Below are 22,305 nucleotides of genomic sequence, written 5' to 3' on the forward strand. Positions count from 1 at the left end.
TAGATTTCACGGCTCAGTGGGTCGCAGGTAGATAAGGTAGTGAAGACGACATTTGGTATGCCTTCCCATATTGGTCACAGTCTTGAATACAGGAGTTGGGAGGTAATATTGCGGCTGTACAGGACATTGGTTAGGTCACTGGAATTTTGCGTGCAATTCTGGTCTCCTTCCTATCAGAAAGAAGTTGTGAAATTTGAAAGGGTTCAGAAAGGATTTACAAGAATGTTGCCAGGGTTGGAGGGTTTGAGCTATCGGGAGAGACTGAACAGGCTGGGGCTGTTTTCCCTGGAGCATTGGAGGCTGAGGGGTGACCTTATAGAGGTTTACAAAATTGAGCGGCATGGATAGGATAAATAGCCACTGTCTTTTCCCTGGGTCAGGGCATCCAGAACTAGAGGACATAGGTTTCGGGTGAGAGGGGCAAGATATAAAAGAGACCTAAGAGGCAACTTTTGCACTCAGAGGGTGGGACGTGTATGGAATGAGCTGCCAGAGGAAGTGGTGGAGGCTGGTACAATTGCAACATTTAAAAGACATTTGGATAGGTGTATGAATAGGAAGGGTTTAGAGGGATATGGGCCGGGTGCCGGCAGGTGGGACTAGATTTGGTTGGGATATCTGGTCAGCATGGACGAGTTGGACCGAAGGGTCTGTTTCCATGTAGTACATCTCTATATGGGAGGGCACAATTACGGTTTTAAGCTTGATGATCAGCCATGATCTCATGGAACGGCAGAGGTGCCTTGAGAGGTCGGATGGCATATTCCTGTCTTCCGTATTGCTATTTTGCGACTAGGGAATAACCTGGTGCGTACAATCTTTGGTGCTTCTTTTAAACATGATGCATCTATTCAACACGATCATCACTTGCAAGATGGGAACAAAATGAATTGTTGTTTGGTAGTGCAGAACTTGAATATTTCTTGAAAGAGAGCGATGTTTCTGTAGTATTTGTGTCTTGCACTCATCAGGGTAAATGCAAGAATGCCAAATTTGAAATGATCGCAGCAGTTTATACTATGAGAAAAGGATGACAATTGCCAAATAAATTCTGACTGGCTAAGGCTAAGGAGAAAAGAACTGGGCCACTTCCACCAATCTCCTTTTATAATTCAGAAAGGTACACATCTAAAGCATTCCTTTTGCTTGCAGAAAGTAGGTGCCTATAACACAAATCAGTTCCAGGAAGCATAAGTGAACCATGTTGAGTTTAACTAGTTTTAGAGTCATAGAGGTGTACAGCATGGAGACAGACCTTTCAGTCCAACTCATCCATGCCAACCAGATATCCCAACCTAATCTCGACCCACTTGCCAGCACCTGACCCATATCCCTCCAAACTCTTCCGATTCATATACCCATCCAGAGGCCTTTTAAATGTTCCAATTATACTAACCTCCACCACTTTCTCTGGCAGCACATTCCATACCCGTATTACCCTCTCTGAAAAAGTTGCCCCTTAGATCTTTTTTATGCCTACTCAACCTCTCCATAGAGCTCAAATCCTCCAACACTTGGCAGCAACTTGAGCCCTTTCAAGTTTCACAACATCCTTCCGGTGGGAAAGATACCAGAATTGCTCGCAATATTCCAAAAGTGGCCTAACCAATGTCCTGTACAGACACAACATGACCTCCCAGCTCCTGTTCTCAGTACTCTGACCAATAAAGGAAAGCATACAAAACACCGCCTCCACTATCCTTTCTACCTGCAACTCTACTTTCAAGGCACAGTGAACCCGCACTCCAAGGTCTCTTGTGTTAAGCAACCCTCCCTAGGACCTTACCATTAAGTGTAAAGTTCTGCTGAGATTTGCTTTCCCAAAATGCAGCACCTCACATTTATCTAAATTAAACTCCATCTGCCACTCCTCAGCCCATTGGCTCATCTGATCAAGATCCTGTTGTGATCTGAGGTAACCTCCTTCGTTGTCCGCTGCACCTCCAATTTTGGTGTCATCTGCAAATTTACTAACCATACCTCTTATGCTCACATCCATATCATTTATATAAATGACGAAAAGTATTGGACCCAGCACCGATCCGTGTGGTACTCCACAGGTCTTTAATCTGAAAAACAACCCTCCACTACCACCCACTGTCTTCTACCTTTGAGCCAGTTCTGTATCCAAATGGTGAGTTCTCCCTGTATTCCATGAGATCTAACCTTGCTAACCAGTCTCCCATGGGGAACCTTGTCAGAACGCCTTACTGGAGTCCATATAGATCACGTCTGTCGCTCTGCCCTCATCAATCCCCTTTGTTATTACTTTAAAAAACTCAAATCAAGTTTGTGAGACATGATTTCCCATGCACAAAGCCATGTTGACTATCCCGAATCACTCTTGTCTTTCCAAATACACGTACATCCTGTCCCTCAGGATTCCCTCCAACAACTTGCCCACCACCGATTGTCAGGCTCACTGGTCTATAGTTCCTTGGCTTGTCCTTGCCACCTTAAGTTGAGTATTGGTGTAGCTAATGCTTTATTTGGTTGTTTGAATCTTGCTATTGAGTAGCACTTGTCAGTCTACCAGTCATTTTATTTTGGGTGTTGCAAGAATAGTCTAGATGAGTATGGTCTTTACTCTGCCTGTTACAATCAGCTGAAGGGACATAGTGTTGAATTCAATCAGCCAATCGTTGAGCCTTACAGACTATGTATCTGACCTAACAGCAGCTCTGAAATTCAAAGCAGAACCACATTGCGCTGACAGTATCCTTTTACAAACACTTTAAGGTAATCAGTCAAGCTTGTTCTTTGGCATATGGTCACATGTAGGAGTGCATTCTCTGAAAGCCTTGTATCACTTTTTAATTATATGGAGTTGGAGAGCTCATAGTTAATCCCGAGTTGACTAGCTTATCAGTACCTTTTTCTGCTGTAAATTGTAAGCTTTCGTGGATTGTTTGAAATTCTTGCATTTTGTATTGGCTTGACATTATTGCATTTGTCTTGCTGAGTGCAAGATTGAAAGCTTTGGTGACATATTGGTGTTCAGAAATATTGAAATGAATTGTAACCTGAAAAGCATGTTGATCTGAGATCCTAAGCTGCAGTTTCCTCACGTCTGTCTGTTGCTTGCAGTGGATGATGATCTATCATGACCATCCTCACAGCCATATATTGGCTCAAGCTTAAATTCTTCTTTTTTCTCTTCAAACTCTACTGGCTTTTGTCTACTCACCTAGCAGATTCCTGTTCTTTGTCACTTTTGGTACTCTTGTATGTCTCTCTTACACAACCATTTCTGATTTCCTTCACAAAACCTTGGAATCATACCAGAGCTTACCTCTTCTTTCCTTCTCTCTTTTCAGTTAGCCCATCTTTCCTCCTGAGCCTTCACTCGTCAATTTTAAATTCCCAGGGTTGGTGTTCTGTTTCTTTGTGAAATGCTTATCAAATCTGTTTTTTTTAACAAAACTACAAACATTGTGTAGGCTAAAGACATTGCAATCCCAGTTGGCTTGAGAGAGATTTTGCTGATCATCTTATAGTAATACCCCTGCAGAGTTCACCTTCAGAAAGGTTTCCCACATCATTCATTTGAACAGGGTGCTGCAGTAAAGACGGTTGGGAAGGTGCGCCTGTGTAGGATGCATCAAGTTGATGTGTGCTCCATCACTACTGCATGACGAGTCAGGGAGATTGAAGTCAGTGGTTTTGTAGGTGATTTTCTTCTCACAGAAATGGAACAATCGGCTATGTGATGCACAGGTGCCGAGCTGTTTCTTGCCAGGATATACTGCTGACTGAACCTCGGTATGAAGGTGTACTTTTAACCATTTAAAGAAAACAATTTTGGAATGCATCAGAAGTAGTTTATAATTACATGCTATATTTGGAGTTGTAACGAGTTTATCTGTTGAATACTCTGGACCCGAGCAGCAGTCTCCCACTGCCCTCCTTATTGAAAACTAAATTTATCTGCACAGAGATCCTGCCTGAAAATATTGCCTTGCTTGTTTACTGTGTCACTTTCTCATCTTCCTTTTGCTTCGTAAGCCTATCAGCAAAGAACCCTTTAGAATCCAAAATTAGCTCTTCCAGCTTTCAAGTTGCCAGCTGTATTGGACACAATTTACATTACACGACAGTCTGTGTACACGTTACAGGACTCCTTCTCTATGTATTGAAGCCATTTACTCTACATCAAGGGGTCACCAACCTATTTTTACGAGAGTGATTTCTGATCAAGGCAAAACATCATAAGCCATTAAAATCTATATGGAAAATATGAATTGATAAGGGAACATATCAGTTATTACAGTTAAGTTCCAAAAACGTATATTAAATGATGGAAAATTGATCTTTATCTCAATTTGTGTGAAACTTAACACTGCATAATGTGCGTATCTTGAGAGCGCGACTCCAATGGAGTCATTCCTATGCTAGTCGGACAGGCGGATTCGAAGTCATTCGTGTTGGTAAAGATCAATTTGCAGAGATAGGCAGAAGCCAGTAGGAAAGCTATTTACATTACTATTTTGAAGATGTTACTGCTCTCTCAGTAATCACAGAACTCCAGAAATTTGTGGCAGATTGCCTTGATTTCAACTGAATGTCAGACTTAAAATGACAATCTCTATTTTCATGATGTTTCAATCAGAGTGAAACAACAGTGTTCACAAATGTCATTTAACTTACTCTTTTACGAAGGAGCTTGAAGTAAATGTTTAGGGATCCAGCTGCTCTAAAATTGTTGACCCTGTTGCTGAACTCTTAGCCAAGTCTGGTGAGTAAATCACCAGCTCTGAGGAGGGCTCCCTGGACCTGAAATGTTAACTGATTTTCAGATGTCTAAGCATTTCCAGCATTTCCTGCTTTTGTTTATGAGGAAAATCACTGTACTTGTCAATGCACAAAATCCTAACAGCAGTTTGTGTTCTTCAGCATTTGGAGCACTGAAGGAAAGTGTTGCATTTTGTCGGTTATTGTCGTCTGTTTTCCTTGCAGTATATAATTCATGTAATTTCATTCATCTGTTAAAAATGCCACATCAAGCAGATCCATAATATTTGATCTTTGGATGATATCCATCTATCTTGACTGCAAGAAGTCGTTGATTCTGATAAAAGTGAAAGAAATTGACTTGGTATAGCAGATGACAATTCATCAAGAGTGGTATTTTGGTTTTTAATGTGAATCAAATTTAAAATTCTAACAGTGGGAGACGGTCCATAATCAGACTACATTACTTTGTCAGAAATTGTCCGTGATGAATGTTACAGCAGTAGTTCAAAAAAGGGGAGAAACAGCATAATATCTGATTATAGCTGGCACATCAATTATTAGGTTTGCCAATGGCACACTATTATTTGCAAAATAATTCTCCACCTCATTGTGGATATAAATTGAACTGGTTTTGGAATTCAGAGACAATCTGTGGAGGATTCCTCTTTAATCATGAAGTTTAAAAACAATATTGACCAAACACCACCAACTGGGCAGTATTGCTTGTGCGAACTGATTCATTGCATTGAACAGAAAGCCACTTGCATTTACTTTAATCCCTCTCTGACTGCTTTGTCACATTAATTAATAATGCAGATACCCTTCTTGCCATGGTGTTTGCTCCTTACTGCATACCTGAATGACTGATATATTTTCAAGTATGTTTTGAAGTCTCAGAATAAGGATATGGCCATTGGAACCATTGTGCCCTTCACAGTTTCTTCATCTGCACATGCTCTTGTTCAAATGGTGAAGTTTTGAAAGATGCCTCTTTTGCTGCATTAACTTCCTTGAATGGTTTGTTTAAAAAAAGCTGTATAATGCACTTTTTAGTTCACTTTTTGTGACCACAGATTTTAGGAGAAACCTTTTCAAAGTACTTGTGCACTGTTAGAAAGTGCTTTGTTTTATTTTTCTGACTGCAATTCACTCTACAGTTTAAATAGCAGCATGTATGTCATTGTCTTAGCCTTGTCAAAGTATATATTTTGCCTTGTCGTGGATAGACCTGTGCAGAGATGGTGTCAACACTGGTAAATTAATTTCTGTTGCAATTTAGCTAGTTATGTACAGCATGGCTCAGTGTTAGCACTGCTGCCTCACAGCACCAGGGTCGCAGGTTTGATTCCAGCCTCTCCCCGTGTCTGCATGGGTTTCCTCCCACAATCCAAAGATGTGCCGCTCAGGTGGATTGGCCATGCTAAATTGCCCACAGTGTTAGGTGCATTAGTCAGGGGGAAATGGGTCTGGGTGGATTACTGTTCGGAGGGTCGGTGTGGACTGGTTGGACTGAAGAGCCTGTTTACACACTGTAGAGAATCTAACCAAAAAAAATTATCCCAGCAGTGATAAAGGATGGGACAAGAGCTGGGAAACCAGTACGGTAGTTTTTGTTGGGAAATTAATCATATGACTCGAATCCTCTAGTCATTTTCCAAATCTTAACTTGGTTGTCAGACAGCGGACTGCCAGTTGCTCATGGTTAACATGTTAGTGACCCCTGCTGACCACCTTATTGGACAGTCTTAAAGCGAGTGCGAGCTTTATTTTCACCTTGCTGTCTCAAATGTTTAAGAGCAGGGAAATATATTTTGGGTATGGTGTGTTGCTTGTGGATAATTGTTGGGAACATTGACCATGGCCTCAGGAGAGCCATTTGGAATGGTATTGTAGATCTGTGGACACTGATGTGAATTGTTGACCTATTCACCAGTTGTAAATGATCAGACATCGCCAAAAAGCTGCTGACTTGCAAAGATGATTTTGTACATCCCATCTATTCTGTAAGTTAATGGTTTATTTACAATAATTACTGTAATAACACCAATGTTTGACAGTTCAATTCTGTGTAATCCCCCTCAAAATAAAAGCAAACAACATTTGTTTTATGCAGAATAAATAGTTTAGCTAGGAATGGAATTTTCTTTAACTGTTATCAAAGAGCAGGCTGCCACCAGCTGAACCCATTGGGCTTGACACATTCATTGTTTGTCTGGTGGTTCACCTGGCAAGTATCCTGGGGTAACAAAGACAAATTGCTGGTAGAACTCAGTTGGCCTTGCTGCATCTGTGGGAAGAAAGCAGAGTCAACTTTTGGAATCTGGTGACTCATTACTAAGTGAGAATGTTGTTTGCAGGATTGTAAAGTGAGGGAAGAGTCAAGCTATATAATAGCTTTTGTTTTAGACAGGTGGGCAATAGATACTGTCAAAAATATTGATTGAATTAGTTATATTTGAATATATCTCATGCAAGAATTATTTTTCTGTTGCAGGTCAGCGATTTTGGTGACACCACAAACTGGCCCACGCCTGGCGAAATTGTCAATAACAAGGTATTGTTGTTTGTGACTTCACACTCTTGGTAAAATATTTTCCTCTGGATTCCTGTTATGGATGACTGTTATGTTCATGACTTTTCTTTTAATCTCTTGCAAGTGGAATTATTGGATCAATTTTAGCTTTGTTCATATGAAAGGATTTTGAGTAGGTTAGTTAAAATTAAGTCAGCTTTCTCTGTCTACATTACCAAACATATTGATCATTTTGAAGACTTGCAGTGGGTCATTCTTTTTCCTAAATAGCCCCAGCCTGTTCCATCTTTGCTGTTATTATGCCCAGTTCTGGCATTATTCTGATAAATTATTGCTTGTGTCTTCTCAATTAGTATTCTAATATGCAAATGAGAATTGTGCACAATACTAGAAATATGGGAATACAGGCTCTATTGTAACAAATTCAGTCTCTGATTTTCAATTTTATCACTTCTAACTTATACCCCTGTGCTTGGTATTTTTAAATGACCCTGGTAACCTGCAAAACTACTTTGGGAGTTATCTGAATCCCTATATTCCTTGTTGCTTTATCCTGTTTAGGCACTTAGATGAGCAGTATGTGGTTGCCTTAGTTTTTATCCTAATTTAACTGCTCACAAATAGCTTTTTTCCATTAAATGTCCATTCTGCATGTTTATTAATGTTTTCCTATGTTTTGCTGCATTCCTGCTCTCTCTCAATTTGGTGTCACCTGCAAGGTGTTGAAATAGACTGGAAATCAGTTGGAAAATAGTCATTAATGTAAACAAAAAAGAGCAATGGTAGAGTTGGCTAGGTGGCTAGAGTGTTGCAGAATGATGACAGAAGCACAGATTTAAACCTTGGCATATTGGATGTGGTGGCTTATGTAGACTAGTCTTTTTGGATGGCCCCATACTTTAGCTAGATAGCTAACTAAGTGTCCCCATTGAACAAATGTGCCAGTGATCCTCTGTGGACAATTGCTGATTGTCATGACCAAATTACCTGTAGTTCTGGCACTGATCTTTGTTGAACACCATTTCTGACCGTTGTCCATTCTGATTAGCTGCTTTTAAGCACCTAACCCTACCCTTTGTTTTCAGAACAATCAATTAGATCAGTCGGTCAGGAATAACGTTCCTTTAGAAATTTGTGCTAATTATTCTTTATGCTGGATTTTGTTACATTTCTGAATAACTTTGAGTCATCATTATGCATTCTACCTCAGAGTCGATAAGACATAGGAGTAGAAATTAGGTCATTTGGCCCATCAAGTCTGCTCTGCCATTCAAATCTGATGGATTTTTCAAGCCCATTTTCCTGGTTTCTCCTCATAACCTTTGATTCCCATAGAAATCAAGCACTTATCTACCTTACTGTTTTAAATATACTCCTTAGATAGTCAGAAGGTGCTTGTTGACTCAGCATTTCTAACTCCATTTTCCAGTTCCACAAAATCTCTGCAGGAGTTCTCTGGGATAGTGTATTTTGTCCAGCCATCTTCAGTTGCTTCATCAAAGATCCTGCCGCAGCGCCCCCCCCCCCCCCCGACGTAAGGTCAAGAGTATGGATGATCATTGACGGTTCACCCCAGTACATGCCTTGATAATGAAGCCGTCTGTGTCCATATATAACAAGACATGGGCATTTAGGCTTGGGCTGACACGTGAAAAGTAAAATCACACTGCTCATGTGCCAATCAGTGACCACCTCCAACAAGAGAGAATCCAGCCATCTCCCCATAACATCTTATGGCATTGCCTTGTTGAATCCACCACTACTAACAACATGGTTACCATTGAGCTGTAAATGAAGTGGACTGTCCATATAACTATAATTTTGGCTATAAATTGGTACCAATGACAAAGCTAGGAAAAGGGATGAGGACCTGAAAAGTGAATACAGGGAGTTATGTTGGAAGATAAAAGCATGACAAGCAGTGTAGTAATCTCAGGATTGCTACTGGTGCCATGAGCTAGTGAGGTCAGGAATAGAGAGAGAGAGAGAGAGTGAGTGCAGATGAACACGTGGCTGCAGAGCTGGTGGGAGGGAGGGCTTGAGATATGTGGATCATTGGGGTACCTTCTGGGGAAGGTGGGGCCAGCACAAGGATGGGTTGCACCTGAATTGAAGGGGTCCCAATATCCTGGGTGGGAAGCTTGCGAGAAGGAAGGTTTCCAGCTAGTTTGGCAGGAGGTTGGGAACCGGAGTTATGGATTTGAGGATGGACTAGCTAGTGAACAGCCAGATACAGTGTGCAGAGAGTCTGTGAGGAAAGAGAGACAGATAGGGCAAAGTTGCAGTCAGTGTGATGGATTGAAGTTTGTCTACGTTAATGCAATAAGAGTGATGAACATAGAGCGTGGTCAATACTTGGAACTATGATGTTATGGTCATCACAGAGATTTGGATATCACAGGTAGGAATGATTGGTGGAAGTTCCAGGGTTTAGATGTTTCAAAAGGAAAGTGAGGTGGGGAGGTAAAAGAGGTGGAGGAGTTGCATTGCAAATCAAAGGTAGTAGCACGACTGTAGAAAAGGAGATCGTCAAGAAGGGTTTATCTGCAGAGTTAGTATGGGTGGTAGTCAGAAACAAGAATGGAGCAGTCATTTTATCATGAGTTTTCTACAGACCCCCACAATAGCAATACACACAAGGGGTAGTAGATTGGGAGGCAGATTTTGGAAAGGTGCACTAGTAACAGGGTTGTTGTCATGGGTGACTTTAACTTCCCTAATATTGATTGGAACTCCTTAGTTCAAACCGTTTGGATGGTGCAGTTTTTGTCAGGTGTTTCCAGGAATGATTCTGGACTCAATGTCGATAGGCTGACTAGAGAGGAGGCCATATTGGATTTGGTGCGTGGCAACGAACCAGGCCAGATGTCAGATCTCTTGGTGGGAGAGCATTGCGGTGACTGTGATTGCAACTCCCTGACCTTTACTATCTACATGGAGAGGGATAGGAGCAGTCAGTATGGGAAAGTATTTAATTGCGGGAGGGGTAATTACAATTCTATTAGATGGGAACTGGGGTATCTAAATTGGAAGCAGATGTTCTCAGGAAAACAAATGACAGAAATGTGGGGATTGTTTAGGGAACTTCCTAATAGTGCTGGATAGGTTTGTCCCACTAAGGCAAGGATGTGATGGTGAGGTGAAGGAACCTTGGGTAACAAGAGATGTAAAACATCTAGTCAAGAGGAAGGAGGAAGCTTACTTAAGGTTGAAGAAGCAAGGATCAGACAGGGCTCTGGAGGGCTACAAGGTAGCCGGGAAAGAACCGACGAATGGACTTAGGAGAATTTAAAGCTTTGGAGGTAGGATTAAGGAAAACCTACAGGCATTCTATACGTATGTGAGGAACAAGAGAATGGCCAGAGTGAGGGTAGGGCCGATCAGGTATAGTGGAGGAAACTTGTGCCCGAGGGCAGAAGAGGTAGGGGGGTGTCCTTAATGATTACTTTGCTTCAGTATTCACTACTGAGAGGGACGTTATCATGTGTGGACAGTGTGATATCCTCGAACAGATTGATTGTTAAGAAGTTGGATGTGCTGAAAATTTTGAAAACCATAAGGATAGATAAGTCTCCTGAGTCAGACGGGATGTATCCAAGGTTACTATCGGAGGAGTTCTTTGCATCGTCACCATCCACAGGAGTAGTGCCAGATGATTGAGTGGTAAATGTTCCCTTGTTCAAGAAAGGGAATCGAGATAATCCTGTGAACTACAGGCCAGTCAGTCTTATGTCGCTGGTGGGCAAATTATTGGAGAGGATTCTGAGAGACAGGACTTATGATTACTTGGAAAATCATAGTTTGATTAGAGATGGTATATCTTTGTGAGGGGCAGGTCATGCTTCACAAGCCTTATCGAATTCTTTGAGAATGTGACAAAGCACATTGAAGGTAGGGAAGTGAATGTGGTGTACATGGATTTTAGCAAGATTTTAATAAGGTTTCCCATGGTAGGCTCACTCAGAATGTAAGGAGGCATGAGATACAAGAAAACTAGTCTGTCTGGGTATAGAATTGGCAGGCCCAAAGAAAACAGAGGGTGGTGATTGGAAAGTATTCAGCCTGGAGCTCAGTGATCAGTGCTATTCCACAGGGATCTGTTCTGCGACCTCTGCTGTTTATGATTTTGTAAATGACTCAGATGAGGAAGTGGAAGGGTGCATTAGTATGTTTTGCTGTTGACACAAAGGTTGGTGGAGTGCTGTTGTAGGTTGCAATGGGACATTGACAGGATGCAGAACTGGGCTGAAAAATGGCAGATGGAGTTCAATCTGAAAGAGTGTGAAGTAATTCATTTTGAACGGTGGAATTAGAATGCAGGATTAAAGACAGGATTCTTGGCAGTGTGGAGGAAGAGTGGGATCTTGGGGTCCATGTCCATAGATTCCTCAAAGCTGCCACCCAAATTGATAGGGTTGATAAGAAGGCGTAGGAGTTGTTAACTTTCATTAGCAGGAGGATTGAGTTTAAGAGCCATGAGATTATACTGCAGCTTTGTAGAGCCTTGGTAAGATCATACTTTGAATATTGTGTTCTGTCAGGGTCGCCTCATTCTAGGAAGGACGTGGAAGCTTTACAGAGGAGACTTGGTAGGATGCTGCCTGGACTGGAGGGCATGCCTAATGAAGAAAGGTTGAGGGAACTAGAGCTTTTCTCACTTAGCAGTGTGAGAGTGACTTGATAGAGATGTTGAGAGGCATAGATAAAGAGGATATCCAGAGACTTTTTCCCATGGCTGAAATGTCTAACACGAAGGGGCATAATTTTAAGGTAACTGGAGGAAGGTTTTGGGGAGATGTCAGAGGTAGGTTCTTTACACAGTGGTGGGTGCGTGGAATGCACTGCCAGCAGTGGTAGTAGAGTCAGATACGTTACGAACATTAAAGCGACTCTTGAATGAGCATATGGATGATAGTGAAATGAAGGGTATGTAGGTTAGTTTGATTTTACAGGTAGGATAAAAAGTCGGCACAACATCAAGGACCGATGGCCTGCACTGTGCTGTACTGTCCTATGTTCCATAACGGGAGAAAATAGAAATCTTTGTCATGAGCAACTCACCACCTAGCTCTCTTAAGCTTGTTTACTATCTACTAGACGCAATCAGGAGTGCAATGGAATACTCTCCACTTGACCACTATCCAGATACAACATTCAAAAATCTTATGTAGGGTATATAGCAGCTCCTTAACTACAGCCCATGCACCACTACAACATTCACTCTGTCCATCACTGACGTACAGTGTCAGCAGTGTATCATTAATGAGATGCACTGCAGAAACTTGCTTTCAGTACCACCTTTCAAACCTGTGACCTCAACCATCCAGAAATACAAGGACATCAAGTCCATGCGAACGTTACAAGTTCTTCTCCAAGCTAAACATTGTTCTGACTTGGAACAAATATTGCCTTTCCTTCGCTGTCACTGATTCAAAATCCTGGAACTCACTCAAAATATTATGGGTATACCTACATCATGTTAACTAGAGCAGTTCAAGAAATTAACTCAGCACAGCCTTTATAAAGGCATGAAGGGATTAACAATAATTGCTGGCTTGCCCAACATGAGCATTTATCCATGCACTTTCCCTTGAGCCGTGCATTAGTCTAATTCTACCCACTCCTCATGCCCTTGTTTTAATCCACATCTAATTCTGCTTCCTCCCCAAAGCATTGTACCAATCTGAAACTATTCTTCACAGGACACCCAAATCAATCCCACATTAGTCCCGTGAATGTGGCATGGTGCATTTGTTGGGGTGATCCTCAAAGGTAGTTATTATATGTGTCTTTGCCTAATGTTTTTAATGGACTTGCAGTACTCATTCTTGTCACTGGATGCCACTATAAGTTCAGGTTATGAAGAGTTCTTTCTCAATGCATTTTTTATTTTTTTTTAAAGATATTTTTATTAGAAATTTAATATTTTCTCAATGCATTTTTAAGTTGGGAACTTTGACCAAAGTCTGAACTATAGACAATGTGCAGTAATAACCTCTGATAATCCTTTGGAATGAATTTAAAAGGGTTGAGACAAAATTTAAATTTATGAAAGAACTTGCATTTCTATGTCATTTTTTTTATCACCTTAGACTACTTCTAAAGCAATTTATAACCACTAAAATACTTTGTGGTCTAGCAAGCCACAGCACTGTGATTTTATTGTCAGATGGAAATTGTTAAAATAAGTGATCAAATTTTAAATATTGATTAGGAAGAATCAGCGTGTTACCTTGAATAGTAGGCAGACTGTGCCAAACTAACTTCGTAGAATTATTCACGATCAATGATGTGGTAGGTAGAAAATAATTAATGGTGGTAATGTACCTGGGCTACTGTGAGGGCATTCTGCAGGAATTGTACACAATATTGGTCACTGAAGTGAAGTCCTGAAAACCAAAATTGATCTTGCCACTATTATATGCTCAGGCAATGTTTTCCAAGTTTTAATTACCGCTTCTGTCCAGTGCGCTCATGATGTTGTCAGTCCTGCATGGTGACCAGATGTATTAATCTACCTTTTATGCAAGCACACCTCAGTGATCCACTGCAGCAATATCAACTGAAATCCAGAGCTCCTGCATATCTGGTTATCCCAAACAGAGGAAATGTCCTGACGTTCCCATGTGGAACTTGCTGCCCTTTGCCGATCAGTTAGATGATAAAATCTTAACAGTAATATTGGAAGGTTAATTGAAACATTTTGCTTAATCCTTATTTCAAAAGTAAATGAAATTCTGAACCTCCTACTACTGACCATTCTTGCCTGGAAGCATATCAGGTCACAATCCTGGAACTCTTCTTTTCCCTCCCCCGCCCAAAAAAAACAATACCAGTTGTGGGTGTACTTGTGTGACATGGACTACTGTGGTTCAAGGATGTGACTTACCACCACCTACTTTCGAGCAATTAGACATGTACAGTTATTCCAGGAATTTCATTTCCCAAGACCAAGTAGTATAACAGAAAATCTGCTGGCTCTGGATGCTACATTTGCTTCTCTAACTTAGGGGTGTTGGATGATACATTCTCTTCCCTAACTTACGGTTGTTGGATAAATTGCATTGAAGAGGCTTTGGCATATTAAAATGGCTATGTTCCAGTACATTATCAAATCCTGCAATTTATCTGTTGTGCTATCTTTTCAATTGGGGTGTCACACAGAGTCCCTAACTGCTTTTTCAATGTATGTCATAGTCACTTTAGCATGGAAGGGTGCCATTCAGTTATCAGTCTATGGCAATTCTCGCTCAAACAATCTAATAAGTCCCATTTTCTTGCTGTATATCCATGATTGCACAAGTTTATTTTGCTCAAATGCCAATTTCATTTCCTGTTGAAATCACTCATTGCCTCTGATTCTACTGGCCTCCTAGGCAGCAAGTTCCAAGCTATTACCATGTGTTGTGTAGAAAATGTTCCATGAGTGCATCCCTCACCCAAAATCTTCAATCTGTATTCTCTGATCCTTCTGTGATCAGCTAATAAGAGCAGCCTTTTCCTGTCTACATGACCTAAATGTCGTGCACTTGTGAAATCTCAACTTGGTCTTCTATGCTCCAGGGAGAACCCCCTTCTGTTAGTTTGTCAAAGACTTCCTTAAAAGTATAAACCACATGGACAATATTAATATAGGCATCTAGTCTGCTATGTCACCTAATCCAAAGAAACTAATTTATTTGAGCATCTGCCTTTTACAAATCTATGCTGGATCTCCTTTAATAACTCAAACAAATCCTTTTATTGTTGATTCTTCCCCCCCCCCCCCCCCCCCCCCCAAGATTGTTGTTTCTGAAACCTGCATACCGTTGATATTAAATTGATTGGTTTATATTTACTATGAATGACCTTGAGGTATTTTTTGAATAGCTTTTGTTACATGTTCCACTTTTTAATGCTTTGGTACCATTCATATGAAGAGAAGATTTGAAAGATGGTAGCAAAAGACTTGTGGCACTTTTGGAGCAAAGTAAAGGGATTTCTCCAAAGTGTTCTAGTGACTGTTTATCCTTTGAAGTTTATACAGTTGATTTATCTGGTAGTTGTCACATTGAGGGTTTGCTGGGTACAATGTTGGTTGCTATGTTTCTCGCGTTACAACAGTGACTAAGCTTCAAATATAATTGGTTGAAATGTATTCCTGTCATCCTGATTGGTGAAAGAAGCTATAGATATGCAAATTCTTTTCTCGTGATCCAGTAATGCTGTTGGTGTAAGTGCTGCTGTCAGGCCCTATGTTATACAGGAATTCATTTTCTTCCATTACAGCAGTGATTGGATTTACAAAGTATTTAATTGGCTGTAAAATGTACTGGGATACTGGGTGATTATGAAAGGTGGGACATGAATGTGAGTCCTTTGCTTTCTCTTTTGTGACACAGTTGTTGTCAAAGCCTATTGTGAAATGAAGCTAGGCTGAGTTTGTTCTACAATTTAGCATTTACCCCAAGTGTTTTTATGCTCTGAGCTCAGTTTCATTGTCCGCTTTTTAATTGCTTTCCGTCTTTTGTTTCAGACATGGGAGCCAGTTATTTCCTCTGAGGTGAGTAAGATTATTGTTGCAAATTATTTGGATAAATATATATTTGCTCTTAGTGTGTTCAGTTTGATGAATCCCATCTCTGCAGAATTAGCTGATTGTAAATGATGGAGGGATGGTATTAACCAGTGTTTCTCCTGGTCTTTGAGGAAATCCAGCATGGGTATTTGATGGCAGAGGGTTGTTTCAGCACTGATAGTCACCATGAAAGATGGATACTTGGCTAAGGCATACCTATGAGGATACCATTAGGTGTCAGGATCTTCAGAAAGTGGGAGGGCTGTGGATTTGTGGTGGAAGTGATAGGAGACTGGGGACTTAAATCATGGAACAGCTGTAAGCGATTGTTGTCACCTCCATACCATTTTCTTGCAGCATCCACAGAACAGTAAACTACAACAGAATAAAAAACCTCCTGCTAGAAAGGAACGGCCAGAGAAATGCGACAGCAGTGAGTGCAAAGAGAACCAGAAATCTAAATCTGATGAATCACCAGAGGAACGGAGTGCCGATGAGGATTCACAAAAATCTACACAGAAGAGAAAAGGTATTTTTTTAAACATAGGAGTGGGAAAGTGAAGTTACTGTTGGGGAGTCTGCTCAATCACTCATTTCTAGCCAGGCAGGGAAGAAAAGAGCACTGGATCTTGTTCCAGAAAACCTGCTTATGTATACACAGCCCCTCTTTTAATGGCATTCGAAGTGCTTATCTAAATGCTAAAACATCTCTGCTTACTGCCTCTAACATTGTTTTAAGCAGGGAGTTCCAGATACCCAACACTGTCTGGATGAAAAACCTCCTTCCTCAAATCCCCTCTAAACTCCTCCTCCTCGCCTTAAAATTGTGCCCCCAGTTATTGACCCCTCTTAAGGGAAAGGAGTAGCAGGTGGAATTTAATTTAGATGAATTTGAGGTGCTGCATTCTAGAAAGTTAAATCAGGGCAGGACTTGTGCACTTAATGGTAAGGTTCAGAGGAGTGTTGCTGAACAGAGACTTTGGAGTGCAGGTTCATAGTTCCTCGAAAATGGAGTCTTGGCTCGATAGGATGGTGAAGATGCCGTTTGGTATGCTCTCTTTTATTGTCAGAGCATTGAGTATAGGAATTGGGAGGAGCTGTTGCGGCTGTACAGGACGTTGGTACGGCCACTTTTGGAATCTTGTGTGCAATTCTGGTCTCCTTATCAGAAGGATGTTGTGAAACTTGAAAGGGTTCAGAAAAGATGTACAAGGATGTTGCCAGGCTTGGCAGATTTGAGCTACAGGGAGAGGCCGAATAGGTTGGGGTTGTTTGCCTGGAGCATCAGCGATTGAGGGGTGATCTTATTGAGGTTTCTAAAATCATGAGGGGTGTGGAAAGGATAAATAGCTGAGGTCTTTTCCCCGGGTTGGGTGAATCCAGAACTAGAGGGCATAGGTTTAGAGGGAGAGGGGAGAGATTCCAAAGTGACCTAAGGGCATCTTTTGTACACACAAGGTGGTGTATGTCTGTTATGAGCTGCCAGAGGAAATGGTGGAGGCTGGTACAATTACAACATTTAAAAGGCACCTGCGAGGGTACATGAATAGGAAGGGTTTAGAGGAATGTGGGTGGAATGCTGGCAAATGGGACTAGATTAACGTAAGATATCTAGTGGGCAAGTTTGACCGAAGGGTTTGTTTCTGTGCTGTGCATCTCCCTGACTGTAAGAAGATCCTCCTTATCTATCCCATCTATGCCTCTCAAATTTGAATCTTCTCTGCACTCCGTCCAGTGCAATTGCATCCTTCCTTTCTCCAGTGCACGCAGAACAACTCATGTGGTACTTGTAATTGCACAGTAATTGTGTAACTTTAAAAGTGGTGCTAGAGCAGACAGACTATGGAGTGTATGTATTCAAATCTCTAAAGGTGGTATGACACATCGAGAATGCTTTTAGAAAAACATAAAGGCATCCTTGGTTCCATTAACAGAAACATGATTACTGAAGGAAGTTACGGTGAAGCTTTGTGAGGCAGCAGTTAAGCCTCATAGAGTAGTTTGTCTGATTGTGGATTTCCAAAGCCTTCGTGATGCTACTGAAGTGATTCACTGTCTGAAGATTGAATATATATAAATCTAATACTTGAGAGGAGGCCCTTCAGATGCCGAAAGAAAGGAGATGATGTGGTTGTACTCAGAGCAGCGGAACTTACGAATTCATAGATGTTTTAGAGATTAATGGAAAGAAACTGTTTCCCATTTGATATGCTTGCCTTTATTGGTCAGTGCATTGCATACAGTAGTTGAGAGGTCGTGTGGCTGTATAGGCTATTGTTTTGGCCACTATTGGAATACTGTGTGCAATTTTGGTCTCCCTGCTATAGGAAGGATGTTGTGAAACTTGAAACGGTTCAGAAAAGATTTACAAGGATGTTGCCAGGGTTGGAGGGTTTGAGCTATAGGGAGAAGCTGAATAGGTTGGGGTTATTTTTCCTAGGAGCATCGGAGGCTGAGAGGTGGCCTGATAGAGGTTTATAAAATCATGAAGGATGTGGATAGGGAAGGTAGACAAGGACTTTACCCCCAGAATGGGGGAGTTCAAAATTAGAGGGTGTCAGTTCAATTTGAGAGGGGAAAGATTTGTAAAGGACCTTAAGGGGCAATGTTTTCATGCAGAAGGTGGTGCATGTATGGAATGAATTGTCAGAGAAAGTGGTGGAGGCTGGTACAATTACAATATTTTTAAGGCATCTGGATGGGTCTATGAATAGGAAAGGTTTCGAGGGACATGGGACAAATGCTGGTAAATGGGACTAGATTAATTTAGGATATCTGGTCGGTAAGGACGAGTTGGATGGAAGGGTCTATTTCCATGCTGTATATCTCTGACTCTAAAGGTAGCTAACTAGTGAAGCAGATTTAAGGAGCTATACAGAAGATGCAAAGAAGAAACAAAGAAACTTTGTAATACTCTAAGTTATGCTATGGAATACGCTGCCTGAAAGGATGATGGAAGCAGATGCAATGGTAAATTCAAAAGCGAATTGGATAATGATACAAAAGGAAACATTTTTTGTTGGCAGTCTAACCAGCGGTTAAAAGGAGTGTGTGTGTACAAGGTGTTCAGTCAGTTATGATCATATTAACATGGTGGAGCAGGTTTGACTTCAAATTCCTGTTCCAATGTTCCTAATTAATGGAATGTGAACAGAATTTGCCTGTTGTGCCTGTACAACTTCTTGAAAGAGCTGTGTAATTCTTTCCTTCATGGATTCGTAAAGGTCTATAGTGCATAAATGAACCCCTTTGATCCATCGATTCTGCATTGGTCAAAAACAAGCAGCAAACTTGTCCAGTCTAATTTTCCAACATAACCCTGTGACTTGGCATCGTAAATACATTCTTAAATACTACCGAAATATTAGTTTCATCGTCTACCATCCTTACAGGACCCTTCCATCCTTTGAGTGAAAATTTGTTTACTCATATCTCCTAAATCTCCTGCCACTTAACTTTCATCCTTGCGATGGGATCAATACACAGAAGCATAGATTTAAATTATTTTCTGTTAACCTTATCTATGCCACTCGTAATATTGTACATCTCAATCACCCCCACTGCCATATCAGTCTCCTCTGCTCCAAGGAAAACAAACCAACTCTATCCAATCTCTCTTTACAACCAACACTCCAGCCCAGGCAACATCCTGGTAAATCTACCCTGCACCTTCCCCAGTGTAGTCCTATCTCTCCTGTAATATGGAATACAGAACTGCATGCACTACTACAGCTGAGGCCTCACCATTGTTGTATATAGTGCTAGTATTATCTTCCTGCTGTTAAACTCTGCTTCGACTAGTAAAGCCAAGTGCTCCGTCTGCCGCCATATCCTCTTTATCAACCTGTCTGATCACCTTAAGGGACATGCACACCAAGGTCCCTGTGATCTTTGGTGCTTCCCAGGTTCCCACTGTTCATTGTATTCCCTGGTCTTTTTTGTCTTGTCTTAGTTAATCACCTCCAACTTATGCAGGTTGAATTTCATTTGCTGCTGATCAGTCCATCTGACCAAACTGTCCACATTCTCCTATAACTAAGGCTATCCTCACTATTTACCACCCCATTATCCTCAGGTTTATTGATCAATCCTTCTACATTCAAGTCTAAATAATTTATATATACCACAAATAGTAAGGGCCCAAACCTTTAATCTTCACCCAAAACCCTTTAGGTCTTTCATTTTCAAACATCTATCCAGTTCCCTTGTGGAAGCTGTCATTGAAACTGTCTCTGCCACTATTTCTGTCAGCGTATTCCACGTTTAAACAATTTTCAGCAATTGGTTAGTTCTGTGGCATTTGAAGACTGCCTATTCAATATCTCTTTTTCTGCAGATTTGATAATGTTTTCCCAATCTCTGTCTAGGGTACAAGCAAAAGTGGGTTCCACTACAGTTGGACGTAAAATCGGAGGGTACGCAGGACAAGCCAGTATCCCGCAGCAACACTCGCCCTCAGACGGAGCCCTTACGGCCACCTGTCAACAACAGGAACGACTCAAAAGGTTTGCCTTAACAGCCTTGACTGGATTACCGATGGCATCTTCCTCAGCAGGTCCCTGTGAATGTATTTATTTTTGAAAAGTGCAAATGATTTTAGAGTCTTGGGAAAGGGAGAGAAAATATGTATTCAAGGTCTTGGAGGATATGATGGGGTGTATTAACAGAATATGGGACATCACAGTCTAATCTGGAAAGAACTGCCTGATTCACCTGAAAATACTGATGACACTCCAGATGTGGAGAATATTGCAGGCACTCCTCGTCACCTGTTAGTAATCTAGATGGACCAGTTGCACTGTTCAAAGGTCAGTCTGATTAAGAGACGCTGGGGAGGATATACTGATTTTTGATTTATGACAGGATTCAAAGGCACTTAGAGTGAAAGATGTAGCTGAGGGATGTTGGTTGATGTTGAGGATTAAGTGTGTAACGGATCACTTATCTCTGGTGTTATGTTTCTTCAGGCTATCATCGTGATGAGAAGCACGACTCGCGAGATTGGAGGGAAGACCGTGATGAGATTTCCAGCGTGAAAAGCGAGGGTGGAACGATCCGCGGAGGCTTCAGGGGAAGAGGTCGTGGACGCGGCCGAGGGAGGGGTCGTGGCAGAGGTGCTTCTCGCTGTACGTAATTTGCTGGCATTGAAAACTGCAGCAAAGGTTTTGAACCAGCGTGATGTGTCCCTCAGTTGAAATTCAGTCCACTCCCTGAACCCTTGATTATATGTGAGAGGATGGGGGGGCGCGTTTGTTTTCCCCCTCAATTTATCCTAGTAGGCACACCTTGGTGTTGGTGTCTGCAAGCAGTTAGTGATGTAGTGTGATGTTTAAAGTAAGGTGGGTCTGCTGGGTTGTAAGTGACACTGAGTCCCCTTCCTTTACAGGGGGTTATCAAATCAACTATACAGCAGTTGTGGAAGAAATTTGGCTAGGGATTGCAGAATATTGTACAATGGATAGGAAATGATGGCCTTTAATGTAGAGGCAGAAACTTCACATTGGAGCAGAATAGGCAGCAAGTTAGCTTTCACATTTATTTCTTATCCATATATTTCAAGTCAGAATGCTCATAATTCTGGGAGATTATTTGGCCTTGTTGGTTCTGATAACAAATTACTCCAGTTTATATGCAGTATGGGTTCTTAGATTCTGGAAAGAGGATTTAACAGACCATGTGTCAATTTGTATATATTCTTAACCCTGAACAATTCAGAATCCCTTTGCTGGTTCAAAATTTTTCATGTTATCTTTAATATTCTGCTAATTTAATGAAACAGAAAAACAGGGCTATAATTCTGTATCTGAATAGTGGTCCTGCCACTACAGCACAGCCTTACTGTTGTATCTCAGACTCTCCTGCTGCTGTTTAAATAATCAGCCTGGATAATTCCTGGATTTGAGCTAGAATCTTTGATCTTCTGAGTTAAGAGGCATGTGTGACCACAAAATCAGACTGTTGCAGCAACAGGAGAATTGCTCATTTTCCCTGTTCTCCATAAAGATGGCATGGTTCAACTTAGTTCTGAAAATCTGTACTTCCAGATCAACTGAGCATGCAGGCCAGGAATTATGCCTACGAACTTTCCGATTTGTACTGCACTGTGTCACGTAGTGCTGTTGACTAGAGAGTGATAATTGTTCTAAGATTGACAAATTCAACAGTACTAAACTTAAGGTGATTTGAGTAGGAGTGCAGAATAGATGAATATGGTTTCATCTGGAAAGTTTTGGCTAGAAAGTATAAGTTTAAGCAGAGATCCAAACAGCATATTCTCCTGAATATCGCATGTTTTACCTCTTATAACAAAAAAGGACTTAATAGTTTCTTTATTCTCTGATCTGCTATCAAATATTTCCTGACCATGTTGCTCTCATGTCTATTTCATGTCTGATGGGAAAAGTATGGCAGATTTGCATAAATATATTGCCTTCCCACATCCCAGATCTTCCCTTTGCTTCATCAGTCGTAGAATTTTAAT

The 22,305-nt window shown here is 41.1% G+C and overlaps 1 protein-coding gene across 3 annotated transcripts in view; it reads left to right on the forward strand.

Moving 5' to 3' along the window:
- larp1 (La ribonucleoprotein 1, translational regulator) overlaps positions 1-22,305 on the forward strand; it is a 126,170-nt gene that overhangs the window by 63,657 nt on the left and 40,208 nt on the right. For 2 of the 3 annotated variants that reach the window (XM_060837375.1, XM_060837376.1), the window contains exons 3-7: positions 7,229-7,288; positions 15,783-15,809; positions 16,182-16,353; positions 20,192-20,329; positions 20,792-20,950. In XM_060837375.1, coding sequence (XP_060693358.1) covers positions 7,229-7,288; positions 15,783-15,809; positions 16,182-16,353; positions 20,192-20,329; positions 20,792-20,950 — 556 coding nt within the window. Of the gene's footprint in view, positions 1-7,228; positions 7,289-15,555; positions 15,617-15,782; positions 15,810-16,181; positions 16,354-20,191; positions 20,330-20,791; positions 20,951-22,305 lie in introns of those variants that run through there. The other variant, XM_060837377.1, reaches the window with a different exon arrangement.

The sequence above is a fragment of the Hemiscyllium ocellatum genome, chromosome 16, assembly GCF_020745735.1.
Source record: "Hemiscyllium ocellatum isolate sHemOce1 chromosome 16, sHemOce1.pat.X.cur, whole genome shotgun sequence".
Lineage (NCBI taxonomy): Eukaryota > Metazoa > Chordata > Chondrichthyes > Orectolobiformes > Hemiscylliidae > Hemiscyllium > Hemiscyllium ocellatum.